The sequence below is a fragment of the Cebidichthys violaceus genome, unplaced genomic scaffold (genome assembly GCF_023349555.1).
Source record: "Cebidichthys violaceus isolate CVI_PGR_0920_01 unplaced genomic scaffold, fCebVio1.0.p SCAF_7, whole genome shotgun sequence".
NCBI classification, from domain to species: Eukaryota; Metazoa; Chordata; class Actinopteri; order Perciformes; family Stichaeidae; genus Cebidichthys; species Cebidichthys violaceus.
Genome location: NW_027176927.1, coordinates 14,420,535 through 14,434,860, shown reverse-complemented (window position 1 = coordinate 14,434,860; position 14,326 = coordinate 14,420,535). Strand labels below are relative to the sequence as shown.

Here is a 14,326-nt window from a genome sequence, read left to right as displayed (position 1 = left end):
GTCTATAGGGTCTCTCAGAGTTAAAAGATTTACCAATCACAACACAACAGAGTGGCACTATATAAATATAAAGCTTCCATATTTAATCCTTTAAGTCCTCTAAAAGAAATTGTACTTCCAAAAGTAGGCTACATGTAAGAGTTGCCTGCTATACCCAAAGTTTAGCGCTTGCCGAGGCTTTTCTTGACAGCGCAAAGCTGTCATGGCGCTGCACAAGCCCTTGGAAATAATGTGTTTATTTGAACAGAGCATGGTTATAATAAGATTTGTGGTTTTCGGGTCGGGCCACAGATATCAGTGACCTACAGTGTACAGAGTATGGTGGATATAGTTGTGTAAAGCCTTGAAAGTTATTAGAAAGAGGTTGAATTAAATCCTAAATTTGATAGAATGCAAGTGTTATAAAGCCAACGCTGGGCTAATATGGGAATGCTGGGGAGTCCTGCAACAGAGTTTTTAAATAATTATAATTATAAAAATCTGTTTTTTTTCTTCAGAAAATCAAAAGTAAGAGCAAAAAAAAGGACTAAAATACACAACCATTGTCCCTACATTAGCAACGCACTAGCTTCAGTCAAGATAATAGGTAGCTTGTTTAGCAATTTGTTGACTATAGAAAAACTAAATTCTGCTAAATCCCAAAGGAATAAATGTAAAGACAAAGAGTATCTACACCACAGATAATGCTGCAATAAAGCCATTGAAGGAGTAATGCTAGATGAAAGAGGCCTATCAACATGACAATATGGTGGATGTCAGTGGTTGCTTCTTGGAAATGAATGCCCAACTGAAAAAGACAAAGGAATGGAAGATTTGTTCTAGCGGGTGGAGACGTATGCATTGTTTCTGGAAATAACATTGAGACATTGCAAAGAACAAGTTACTTAGCATGTATTACATGGGGAACGTTCAACTGGGAATCAAAAGTAACACTTCGGTCTCTTGTGGGATGTTATGAACGTTTCATCCTCTACAGGCCACTAACAAACAACGTTATGTATTTTTTGTTTTGTTTTGTCAGGTTATATACGTATTTTAACAAAAAAGAAATCCAACGGTTCTTATGGATCATGGTATTCAGTGCCATCTAGTAATTGGTGAGTATATTTTTAGTTTTATGCTAGTGTAATGATTTTTTCTTTCTATGTCTAACATCGTAAATCAACTTTCTTCATTTCCAATTATCTCAAATAATAAATAATTTATTTTCCATCCTCTTTCACCTGGGTTTTTCATTCTCTTGTCCTCAGGGTGACTGCCCTTGTAGTGAAAGTGCTATCGCTGGTGGCGCAGCGTCAGACAGCGTCTTTTGGAGAGCAGGGCAGGAAGGCTAGGTTTGTACCAGAAGAACAGATCAGAGACTCAGTCAGTTACTTGCTCTCAGTACAGAAGACTGATGGTTCATTCGGTGACCCACATCCAGTGCTATACAGAGGAGTTCTGGTAACCGCTTCTGCATTCATGTTAGAACATAGAACAATATTAGATGTGTCAACACACTTAATAGTGGTGATTTGAATGCAGTTTTGTCTCTGTTTGTTCAACGCAGAAAGACCAAGATGCAGCTATGACGGCGTTCATAAGTCTTGCACTGCACCGATCGCTTCAATTCCTGCAGACCGAATTGAGAAATAATGCGGTGAGACAATAAAATGACGCAATGCCCTTGGTGACTTCTTTTAGCCACGCTTGTATGTTTTTTTGTCTTTTGGGATGGCAGTCCACCACATTGGTCCAGACTAAATTACATACAGTAAATATCAATATCCAATAGGTTATCATGCAAATTTGTAAAGACTTTATTTTACCTAGAGGATGCATCCTCATGAATTTGGTGATCCCTTTTTTCCTCTAGCGCAAATCTACAGACATTAATGGGTCGCATATGCATCCTAACAATTTTGGATACCTGGCTTTTCCTTTAGCGCCACCATGAAGTTAACATTTGTGGTTGTGAATGGAATTATCATGAAAATCTTTCTGTGGATTTTGACATAAACTTGGGAACAGACATTCATGTAACCCTCTCAGGATGAATTGTAATAATGTTGGTGATCCCATGACTTTTTGTCTAGCGCCATAATCAGTTCAAAATCTAGAATTAAATTTCATTCAATACTTTGATTTATGACCAAATATATGAGAGCAAATCAAAGTCAATATTCGCGAGCACAAATTAGATCCACGCACGCGTATGTGTAGAGGTCCAGCGCGCGCAGCTCAAACTTTTGCGAGCGCTTTCACATCATTCTGCTCAGAATATCTCTGCTCACCCAAACAAAATTGCAGCCTGCGATGAAAAAACATGCTTTGAGCGTAAGTAGCGCCCCCTTGCGCGTGACTTCTGTCACTCCTCTTCCTTTCGCAAAACTCTCACCTGCTCGCTTGCAGGTTGTTTTTCTTTTTGACACTAAGTGGGCGGACATACTATGGACCCAGTTGCCATTCTGTCACTGGATTTAATTGGTTACAATCCTCGTCTTGGATTGGCCAGATATCACTTCCAACACAGTAGCTAGGTGGCGGTATAAAGGTGGTTTGTAATCCGCCTCTAAACACTACTCCACTCCATCTCAAATGTAAATATTGTACTTTTCACTCCACTAAATCCCAGAGGCAAATATGACACATTTTACTCTACTACATCTCAGAAATAGATGTTCTACTTATTACTCCACTGCATTTGTCTGACAGCTCTAGTTGCTTTTCAGATGAAAGTTAATGTACATACAGTGGTTCCTAACCTTGTAAAACTACATTTTTCTCTGTTGATTTCTTTTAACACAACAGTATGATCAAATATGATCACATCATATTTTAAACAATTACGATCAAAGAGTTTCTGATGTTTGTCCCAAGACGTTTGATTATCAAACACACATTGTATGTAATGGAATGATGAAGTGAATTTCAATCTGCGCAACTTGACTCCACTGTATTCACAAAAGAAACACAATGTGGGGCAATATTTGTATTTCAAAACAATATTAACATGCTTTGTATTTCATCAGCCTGTACAGTCTGACAAGTTTACTCAAGCTAATTTACCTCTGAGATGTATTGGAATAAAATGTACAATATTTACATCTGAGATGTAGTGAAGTAATGTTTAGTGGAGCTATTATGGGGAGTGACGTCCGGCCAATCCAAAGACGAGGATTGTAACCAATAAAATCTAGTGGTAGAATGGTGACTGGGTCATCCCACTTATTGTCAAATAGAAAAAACACTTGCAAGCGAGCAGGTGAAAGTTTTGCGTGAGGAAGAGCAGGGGGGGACAGGCCAGGGGATCCTCCTCATGCTCAAAGCATGTTTTTCTCCTCGCACGCTGCAATTTTGCTCGTGCAAGCATGAAATATTCTGCAGAGTGTTGTGAAAGTGCTTGCAAATGTAATATACATGTGCGGCGGTTTGAGTTCACGTGCGGGAACTTTACACATGCGTGCGTGGATCTAATTTGTTCTCGCGGATATTGACATTGATTTGCCCTCATACAAATACCTGCAAAACTAATGGCATTCTCAGCAGCCTCAGTTGTATGTGCAAATCAGCAAATGTTATCATGCTAACAAGCTAAAATAAGATGGTAAAAATGCACTGTGAGCATGTTGTGCATTACAGCCTCACAGATTTGCTAGTGTGGTTGCCAACTGTTGCACCTTGTTATAATTAATCTAATTTGATAGACTGTAGTCAATGCCTAATTTGCAAAGAAGATCAGATGCAAAATAACATTGACTGCCCTCATGCTACTTTCTACCAGGAAGCAAGCCTTGTCAGATCAACAAGCTATCTCCTGGCACACTTTGAGGAGCTTCAGCATCCCTATGCTGTTGCCATTACAGTCTACTGCCTCGCAGTTTGCCTGCCACAGGAAAGAGATCATTCAGCTGCCTGGACAAAACTTCAAACACTGGCTACCAAAGGCATGTCCAATCAAAGCAAATAGGCGTGGGCGATATGGATAAAATATAAAATTTCTTGTTGCCTATTGAGTATAATGAATTGAGATATTTAGTAAATCCAGTAAATTAACTGCCTGACAAAGCAAAGTATTTCTTTATATTGAAGCAAAAATCATGTAGAAATTAAATGTTGCCATAAAGCTGGCCTTCTAATTGATTTACAGCAATGCCTAATAAACCCAGAAATATTCAAGTGATTTTGTCTTGTTAACAGTATGTGGCAGAGCGATTGTCAGTTGATCAATTTATATTTTCTCATATTTACATATCGCCCAACCCTAAGAGACAACCAAAATTTGTATCACAAACTGCTATTGTTTGAAATTGTTGTATTTTTTTATTTTACTTATTGTCTATTTCTAATTAACAGGAACAAACGGCTGTTATCTGTGGACAGCGAATGCAAACCCACAGAATCAAGTACATGCAGATGCCATCACAATAGAGACTACAGCCTATGCCCTCCTAGCGGCAGTGGAACTTGGGCATACCAAGTGGGCAGACCAAACAGCCTGCTGGTTAACCACCCAAGAAAACTATTTTGGAGGCTTCAGATCAACACAGGTGATTGGGATGCTGCATCGAGAATTGTTTGAACCCTAGGAATCTCTTTCTTTGGACATAGACCCTGTATCTCTGTGGTCCCATATCATACAGTTTAGCCCAAATTAACTGTCAGAGTGCAGATGTTAAACATGTTATTAATGTTTTATTACCATGCCAAGGATACCATCATGGCTTTGGAAGCCCTCGCGGAGTATGAGATAAAGAGGTCCGTCAGGCCTGAAGTAAATCTAATAGCAGAGTTCACAGCCCAAGGAAAGCAAGGCATTGTAAAACTTGTATTGGAAAATAAGAAGGAAAAGGTGGAAACAGACCTTAAGGTATCAAAGAGCATCATCAACATTGCACTAAATACACACAAATACTTAACATCTTTCTTAGATTACGTTTCTTGTGTCTTTTGTTCCAGAAATTTTACGGGAACAACATTATGGTGCAAATGACAGGAACAGGCCAAACCAAGCTTAAAGTAAGTTTGATTAATGTCTGTATACGCTGAAAGGGATCCATAATTTACAACAAATCACCAATCTCTTTGGCAGATTGTAAAGGCTTACCATCTGCTGGACCCCAAGGACGATTGTGACAAAGTGTCAATCAGTGTCGCAGTGGAGGGGAAAGTGAAGTACACCGGTAAGCTTTTGACACTGAAGTCACAACCACATGTATTTCTAATAAAAGCTACACAGTTACATTAACCTCTGTCTCCCTAGCTAAGATCATAGAAAACTATGAATACTACGATGACTTCGAAAACAATGAGGAAATGGAGGTGCGTGTGCCACGATCAGCAATTGAGTGGTTTGATGCTCGAACCCGAAACAGGAGAGACCTTGATAACTTAAATTCAGACGAGGCTGTCACCTATACAATCTGTGTCAGGTTAGTTGAACGGGACTCACATCACATTCACTCTTTATAAGTACTCATGAGACATGAGCTTTGTGGGAAAAAGTCATAAATCTGTGTCTTTCTCAGCCTGTACTTTTTATTGTTTTCCTGTGTGTAGTCATAGCCTGAACACCAATCTCACAGGAATGGCTATTGCTGACATCACACTTCTGAGTGGGTTTGAGGTTGTAACTGAGGACCTGGACAAGGTTAGTAGCGCTCTCTACCTCCTCTTCATCTATGGGTCTTTTTCATTTCCCAATTTTGTGTCACCTCGATTCCTCGCTCCTTCGGTTTGTGACCTCAAAATCGATCGCAGCGCTCCATCTTGAAGGACTTTCCAATTCCTAAATTGCATCTTGAGGAGCGAGGAGGCTTGCCGGATGGTGTATCCTATACGGAAGTGTTTTCGGCACATGTAAACAAATAAAAGAGGCTCGATCAGGCGGCAACTTCCGGTTCTGCCGAGTGAAGCCAATGCCAAAGTGTCTTAAAACTTGCATTCTCTCTACTGACCAGCGACTCCTCCAGTTGCAAAAAGATTGTATGAAAGTCTATGGGAAAATGTCTCTACTTCTCACTTGATTTATTACCTCAGTAAACATTTTAAACACGAGTTTATGATCTCAATTGCTATTTTCAAGTCTTTTTCAATACACCATGATGTTCATTTAGTAAATTATTGTCCCTTTTAGAGTAAAATAGATCATATGGCGGAGTATGCTTTAGGGCGGGCTTACTGTGATTGACAGGTTCACTGCCACTACCTGAGCCATATGCGGCTTCTCTACGTCACTCCACTGCAGTCCAGGTATGGTAACTTCTGTTCACTGGTTGCAGAAAAACAGCTAGGCCGAACTCAAGGCTTCGTAACTGCAGTCCACACATCAATGGGTGACGTCATGATGACTACGTCCACCTCTTATATACAGTCTATGAGCGTGACACACAGCTGTAATGATCTCAAATTACGGCTGGACTCTACAAATGTAACAGTTCCATTTTGTATTCATAAATTGTATTTATTTAAGCTGATCGGATCAAACTTTCTTCCATTCACAATTTAATTAGCTCCTCGTAAGGCTCTTTTCTAACCACATTTCTTAATGACATTCACCTGATACTTGTGTTTTTATACTGAATGGCTACATCCAAACAATCTAGGAGGCACAAAATCGGGAAATGAGAAAGAAGACCCATTGTTATCCTCAGCGCAAGTTGGGAGAAGCTATCTGGGGCTTGTCAATAGACAAGCTCAAATCAATGCAAAAGATTAGCAATTGATCAGAAAATATTTGGTTCTTGGATACAAAGTCGAAAGTGTGTACATACAATGTGAAAAGTTAATTATGACTTGTTACTTGACAATCAGCAGACACTCCTGAAAGTCACACGACCTGACCAAGAAACAGTCCATAACTTCCTGTAAATCATTGGTCTGCTGTTTTTTTGTTCGGATTACAAGATACATGTTGACAGTTAGTCATCTTTCTGTTTACAGTATTTACTCTAAGCTTAGTGAGCCTTCATTCATACAAACATGAAAGTGTATGATTTAAGAGTAGACATCATAAAAAGAAACATTTTAAATCTTAAAATCTTGTCTCTTTGTAGCTAAGAGAGTCACCTGAGCTATACATTTCCCATTATGAGGTCTCCAATGGAAGAGTGCTCCTCTACTTCAATGAGGTAAGGCTGAAATCTATTTACGTACACACAGATTTTAAATGTTCAGTACTAAAAGATTTCTTTTCTCATTCTAGCTCTTTGAAAGAGAGGAATGTATTAGTTTTGATGCTATACAGAAAGTACCAATTGGTCTTCTACAGCCTGCTCCAGCTGTGTTCTATGATTATTACGAACCAAGTAAGCTTTTTATTTGATATTTTTTGCATTTTTTGTCAGGATAGAGGGGACATCTTTGTTTAATTCACCAGGGGTTTATGAACTATTTGTGCCTCTTTTCAGACAGAAGGTGTACTGTGTTCTACTCCGCCCCCCAAAGAAGCAAGATGGTCTCCAAACTGTGCTCAGAGGATGTGTGCCAATGTGCAGAAAGTAGGCCATTCCACGAAGACCAATATTGATAAACACCCATGAATACATGCGTTACCCTTCAGGTTTGTATAAATAATTAAAATTGCATAATGTTTTTCTTTTCTTTAGGACCCTGTCATAAAATACAAAATACATTCCAATCAGAAAGTGGTCTGAGAATCACAAAGGATGTCCGTTTAGAACATGCTTGCTTCTTCCCTACAGTAGATTACGGTCAGTACTGCACAAAGGACATCATGGTGTAAAGTATCTACTATTACCATGACCATATAGTGACACTTTGTTTTATTTCAGCATACATGGTTGAAGTCCTCAATGTTTCAATGAAGAGTAACTTTGAGCTGTACAAAATGAATGTAAACGAGGTACTCAGATCACGTAAGTAAACTGTAACCACAAGGCTTAGAAGATGCTGTAACGTTGACCTTTAAATGTTTATGCTTGGAAGACCTATCATAAATATAATGGTGATAATCATCTACCAGATGGAGATATCCGCGTGAATGAGAATTCTATTCGAGTGTTTGCTAAGAGGCGTCAGTGCAAAGGACAGTTAGACGTGGGAAAACAGTATCTCATCATGGGCAAAGATGGCTCCACAACGGACTCAAATGGAAAGTAAGTGTAGTCGACAATATTAAAAGAAGTATCATTTTACAATGATTGATTCTCATTCTCTTAACGCTGTCCCTTTTTTTTATAGGATTCAGTATCTGTTGGAGTCAAACACCTGGGTTGAATTAAAGCCTTCGGCTGAAGACTGTAAAAAATCTGCACATAAAAGTGCCTGCAGACAGTTTAATGTGTTTACAGAGGAGTACAAGATAGATGGCTGCAGACAGTGAAACGGACAATTCATTTTAATGAACTTTTATTTTAGTAGTTTCCCATGAGATGCACAGTCAGCATGGATGTTTAGAGCTCTTTTTAACCATTTATAATCATGAAAGCATAGTATAAGAACATATATACATACTGAGACATCATTGCTTGCTGGACAGTAAGTGAATGACTGACTCCACTATAGTATCATTTTAAAGTTTACTACACTTACAATGTGACCATTAATCATGTCTTTATGTCCAATACAGCTACCAGTGTTTAAATAAAAATGAATACCGCTTAATGTTTGCAAATACCTTTGTATGTGTTATATGTTGAGATAATTATTTGAAAATGGAACTAACTTTTATATTCTTCCAAATAGTGTGATTCATTTGGGTGCACTGGTTTTGATTTTGCTTTTCTGCTGAATATATTTATTTTTTATGTTTTTTTTTCTTTTACTGGCAGTAACAGCTCTGAGAGGGGTCTCTGTACTCAATGCAACCCCCCTCAAAGTTACCCCCCTCCTAATTTAACATCTGCAAGGTAAGGAAGAAGGGAGAGGGGGAGTGGTTTGGGGTTAGCAAACACAGTGACTACACATAAAATGGCATAACAGTCTGTACATAAGACTGGCTCCCTTGCTCCCAGTGGAGTTACACAGTGAGAGAATTTGGATCAATCATCGCCTTATAGAGAGAATAGCTCTTCATTTGCTCTCGAGAGCTAACAGTTCTCTTCTCAAATTTGCTCCACTTAGAAACCTGCTGCAGAAGAGTGCAATTATAAAATGCATGTTGTGTGATATAGAGAGAGGTTATGGGAGAAAACGAGAGGTAGTGGGAGGGAGCAGTGCAGTAGGAGAGAGGCATGGGGGGAGAGGCGAGGAACAAGCAAGGGCTTATATGCTTATATTATTCTAATCTCTGAGGTCGGGTCCAAAGTAAGCAAAACGGGAGTACTGACCATCACTTCAATCACAGCCAGATCAATGCCTGTACTGTTTTAGCCTTTCCCATTAGACATTTCATTAAATTTGCATCAATAAAGGGTAAATAAATATGTAGACTTCAGCATCACACATTTTCATCTTGGGGTTACTTTAGTGCCCCGTCAGTAGCCAACAGCAACAGCACATTAAAGTGTAAAAAGTGGTCTTCTTTTTGGCTTGACATGACAAAAGCAGTGTAGATTTGTGCTTTTGATTTGTCACAATCAATCAACAGTAGTTGCAGTTATTGTTCAGGTTGTTTGTGCAGCACAACGAGATACACATATTCTCTCAACAAAGACATATTGACAGAGGTGAGTGAACGACCTATATTTAGTTTTATACTTTTGATTTGTGGATTTACCGTAAAATACACATATTCCACGAGGACACACTCACCTACTCTGAGACACGAAATATGCTTCAGCATCAACTGTGAAACTGCCTAGGGAATTGTGATGTGTGTTTTTACAACCAGGGGATATTTTGTTCGCTGTGCAGTAGCCTTAGTTGTTGAAGGTGTATTTCGAGCCCTTTTTCCAAAGGCCATCACAGGGTCAGTGGTTTGAGGGTGGTCTAAGGTGCAGAAAGGAGTTGAGTGAGGGCGGAGCTGTTTCTGGAGGCTGCCTGCAGATGGAGGCACTGATGGAGTAGGACCACCCACTCAGGAGTCCACACTACAGTAACAATTACCGTTTGATGTCAATATCAAGGTGACTTGGTCTTATGTGGATAGGCCTTTTTCACTGAAGACATCTTACATGTCGCAGTAGGAAAAGCACAGATGTAAATACTACAGTGAATGATGGCTGAATTACATTTAGCTGCTTCAGTTTCAGGGTCTTGGTATTGTGCATGCTGGCTCACTGTGACTCTGTCATGAATTACTGGGACACTTGGAAATGACAATTCAAAATATCCTCTTGATAAGAGGTGTAGCAGGTGTTTGCATACAAAGCAGTTAGTGGTGATTCGTTCATCTTCAGCAGTTTCCTTGGTATGGCCAGATGTGCCTCACTTTATGCTTCCAGTATGTCACTCTTTGTCACCTTCCTCTTCTAATGACATCCACAAGCTGATGAATCCACCACCGATCAAGCTTTGCCATAAATCCAGGTGTAAATCAGACTTTATACACAACTTTCACACACAACATACACAACCCTTCCTTACCATTCACTGTTATAGCAACAACCAGGCCCTTTGCTATACGTTCTCATAGTGCTGACTTGTAACTGGTATAGGAATAACCATAATAACTACGTTATTCGCCACTTTATTGTCTACTAAATTGTGATGCTGCAGTAATGTACTGTAGGTTAGTTGTCTTTCAGTATCAGAACATGGTGTACATGCCAAGAAAAACTCAACACATTTGCAACAAAAATATCTACAGGTAAATATGTTTTTACTGTGAGGGTTCTTACATACACACACACACACACACACACACACACACACACACACACACACTGTAACATATATAGAGCGAGTACATGTACATAGTAATAGACTATGAGAGAGCGGTTTCTTCAGCATATGCCACAGTCTTACAGCTGTTATGCAAAATGGTTTTGCATGCTCACTGTCTTAGTGACTAAATAATTTGATGGTTTAATTCCATGTACCATATTAATTTTCTATCAAAATAATGACATAAACACTTCTAAACAGTTTAACGTTGACATTACAGTAATTTATTGATCTGCTGTTGTGTTTAATTTATTAGAAATATGCTCAAGCTATATTGTAGCACTTTCTTTATTAATTATGGCTTGCATTTGGTGAATACAATGACTGCAGTCTGGTGCAGAATGACTTCACAGGCGCAGCACATACAAACAAATTAAAAATTAATAAAAAAAATAAATTTACAAATACTTGTTCATAAAATAAGCGAATCTTAATCAATGTCTTACAGTTTACCTTACAATAAAAAGCCCCAATGATTCGCTCCTGTAAAATGGAAAAGGAAAATGTCACTTATGCCCTGTTTGATCTGGACCTTGATTTACCTGTCTTCATGTGGTTTACAAAAGATGGGATGGTGGGTGGCCATTTGGTCAGAGATTTAGAGCCTTCATAGAGCATTCCTTAAATCTGGTGGATACTTGGTCACTTACATAACTCCCACGTAGTTACATCTCATTACTTCCAACAAACAGCCTATTCATATAGCGAGAGGTTCCTGTCCCCCAGAGTCCGCAGTGAATACCTGCAGTGTTATGCTATGTATTCCAGCTGAATCATGATTCTCAGACCAGGGCTTTATTCAATCAAAGCTGTGTCTAGGTGTTAATGTCCGGTATAAGTCAAGTGACATACAGCAGACACTGGAATTACTGTCATCAGCTATGCAAAAGCTACAAAATGCGGGCTATTTTTGTGTAACACTAAGTAACAAAGAAAAATGTCCTGGCATGTGCTGAATACAGTTTCAGAGCAAAACTGCAATTTCAGTATGTTGACTCACACACAAGTTGCAGTCAAAAGTGATTCATTATTCATATGTTAACCAAAAAAATCAATGAATCACTGAGGCTAAATTCTTAAATCTACCAGTAAAATGTATAGAGACATTACAAAACATCACAAAAAAGAGAAAATAAGATATTGATCATAATTGATGCTCAAATCTGTAAAAATGCCACACTTTTTGGTCCAATACAAATATTTTCCATGGTGTTTGAAAGAGTGGGACCATTAGGCGTGGAGGAAGGGGGAGGGGGGAGGGGGTGTCCTTAAGTAGGAGCAGACTTTATCACTCTCCTTCTTTCTAGTGGTGGTCCTTTCTCTCACCTCTTTCCTCCCTGATCATATCCAGCTATTTGTGTGAGCTTTCCAGCCAGATGGAGGGAGCAACACAAAGAAAGAGATAAAGCCAAGAACTAAGTCATTACTCTGGTGAGTTATTTTTTTCACTATGGTATCAGAGTGGTAACTCTTTGAATTAATGGACCCATGTCTTGCATCCTGCATTTTGGTGTCTGTTGATATTCTTTCACATCTTAATATATTGCATGGCTGATTTTTTTCTCAGGGTTTTGAATAAGTACAATTGTGATAAAAAGTAATGTTGTTGTATAATAATGTGTTTTAGTTGCTAAAAAGACCAAAACAGTTACACTGGTTGCAGTGATTGGTGAACATGATATGAAATTTTCCATGTGCACATATAATGTGTCATGGTTATACCTACTATCATTTACCTTATCAATTTGATTTAGTTTTAATTCTTTTTTATTCTGTCAAAATAAATACTGCACTAGTATGACAATTTATATTCTATAAGTAACAAGTGGCTATTAATTCTGTTAATACTGCAGCTAATTATGCAGTTAATCCATGAACTCCAATGCAACATTTGGAAATTGCCTTGCTGTGTAGCAAAGCATCCTCATTTTTTTACATGCTGCATGATTTATTGGATTTCATGCTGTTTTAAACCAAAGACTGGACATATTCAGTGGTTTTATGAGTTGTGGATGCAGAGGATTATGTAACCTTCTGGATGGTGAAAGACGTACAATGTCCCACAGTTTTATACAGTGACGCTCTGTTGCCTTTCTACATAGCCCCTCCAGCAGACTCTCTACACTCCCCGCTCAAGTCACCTTATTCCTTCCTGTTCAGAATCAACTAATTTAGATTTTTACTTGGTTTGGCAAGCCATTGAATTAACTAGTATGGCTGATTTGAACACTGCTGCAATTTTTCCACCTATAATTGTTTTTTCTTCACTTTTAAAAGTGTCCCAGTAAACACAGTTTTAAAGAAAAAGGTAATAAAATACTTTTCATGAAATTGTGTTCAGTTTGCTATTTCTGCTCAGTAATAATGTTTTTTTCATGATGCTTACTCTAATTGTTTCCAATGTCTTACACTGGTGTAAACATTTTGATTTTTGGATTAAGACAATTCAATATACAGGGTCACATAAAATAAACAGGTATATGTAGTCCGATGCAAAACCGCATCTTAGAAATATTTTGATATGCTTTTATGCATCAGTCCACGAATGCACAGTAAAATAAGTTTCTCAAACTGAATAAAAAAAGTAAGTAATGCTGTCCTTTGCTTTAGCAATTGCTGTCAGGTCACTTTTGAGCAAGGCACAAAGCTTGAAATTGCTCTAGGTGTAGCATCTTAATAGCCAGGAGTTTGTAAAAGGCAGCATCAAAGTGTGAATAGGAGCACTATACGTGAAACTGGTTGAAAAAGAGCATGTATGCTCAGCAAAGCCTTTCTTCGGGGTAAAAAAAAAGCTCTAAAATGATTTGGAATTAAATGTCAAGCATCAAACTTGGTTACAACTCAGCTCTTTCATGTTTTTTTTTTAATTTCTAGGAGAAACCTGGCATAACGTGGTCATAGAAATATAGAGGAAGGAGTTCAGAATTTTACAGTAACATACAGATCCACCAAAGGCAATACCATCTCTGGCTACAGCTGCTGGCTCAAAATGCTGTTTACTCTGGGACTTCTCCTCCTTCTCACCCCATTTCCCTCCTTTCAATCCACAACCAATGAGAGGAGAAACGCCACAGGAAGTGACGCGTCCAAACCCAATGCCGTTTTCACCCAGTCAAAACCAAAAACCACTTCTGCTCTTGCCAAACAGACCATTCGCCTAACCCCAAAGCTAAACACAGTCAATCAGACAATTTTATCCACTCTGGCCACAGCAGCAGTAAAGGCTTCTACAGTCAGTGAAGTGAAGGCTACCAAAGACAAGCCTGCCCCCACTGGAGTTCTAAATGTTCAGTCAACATCCCCAAAGTCTGCTCCCACCAGTGGCGTTAAAACCGCTAAAAACAAGCCCACTGCCTCCTTCAATCAGACTGTTGTAGCTAAATCTCCCTCCACCAAAGACAAGCCTGCCCCTACAGTAGTTCAAACTGCTCCGTCAACTCCAGCAAAGGTGGCTACATGTGGTGGTTCTGCAGCCGACAAAGATAAGGTCACATCCTCTGCCAATCAGAGCGCTGTAATCAAGGCTCCCATCGCCACCAGCACCAAAGAAAAGCCTGCC

The 14,326-nt window shown here is 39.0% G+C and overlaps 1 protein-coding gene across 1 annotated transcript in view; it reads left to right on the top strand.

Annotated features, from left to right (window-relative positions):
* c4b (complement C4B (Chido/Rodgers blood group)) overlaps nucleotides 1-8,604 on the top strand; it is an 18,530-nt gene extending 9,926 nt beyond the window's left edge. The window contains exons 25-41 of the mRNA XM_068736490.1: nucleotides 1,022-1,097; nucleotides 1,251-1,443; nucleotides 1,550-1,639; nucleotides 3,764-3,926; nucleotides 4,336-4,529; nucleotides 4,691-4,849; nucleotides 4,939-4,998; nucleotides 5,072-5,162; nucleotides 5,243-5,411; nucleotides 5,539-5,629; nucleotides 7,035-7,109; nucleotides 7,184-7,286; nucleotides 7,389-7,478; nucleotides 7,587-7,691; nucleotides 7,773-7,856; nucleotides 7,964-8,096; nucleotides 8,182-8,604. Coding sequence (XP_068592591.1) covers nucleotides 1,022-1,097; nucleotides 1,251-1,443; nucleotides 1,550-1,639; nucleotides 3,764-3,926; nucleotides 4,336-4,529; nucleotides 4,691-4,849; nucleotides 4,939-4,998; nucleotides 5,072-5,162; nucleotides 5,243-5,411; nucleotides 5,539-5,629; nucleotides 7,035-7,109; nucleotides 7,184-7,286; nucleotides 7,389-7,478; nucleotides 7,587-7,691; nucleotides 7,773-7,856; nucleotides 7,964-8,096; nucleotides 8,182-8,323 — 2,018 coding nt within the window. The 3' untranslated portion in view covers nucleotides 8,324-8,604. The remainder of the gene's footprint in view (nucleotides 1-1,021; nucleotides 1,098-1,250; nucleotides 1,444-1,549; nucleotides 1,640-3,763; nucleotides 3,927-4,335; nucleotides 4,530-4,690; nucleotides 4,850-4,938; nucleotides 4,999-5,071; nucleotides 5,163-5,242; nucleotides 5,412-5,538; nucleotides 5,630-7,034; nucleotides 7,110-7,183; nucleotides 7,287-7,388; nucleotides 7,479-7,586; nucleotides 7,692-7,772; nucleotides 7,857-7,963; nucleotides 8,097-8,181) is intronic.
* The last annotated feature ends 5,722 nt before the right edge of the window (nucleotides 8,605-14,326 follow it).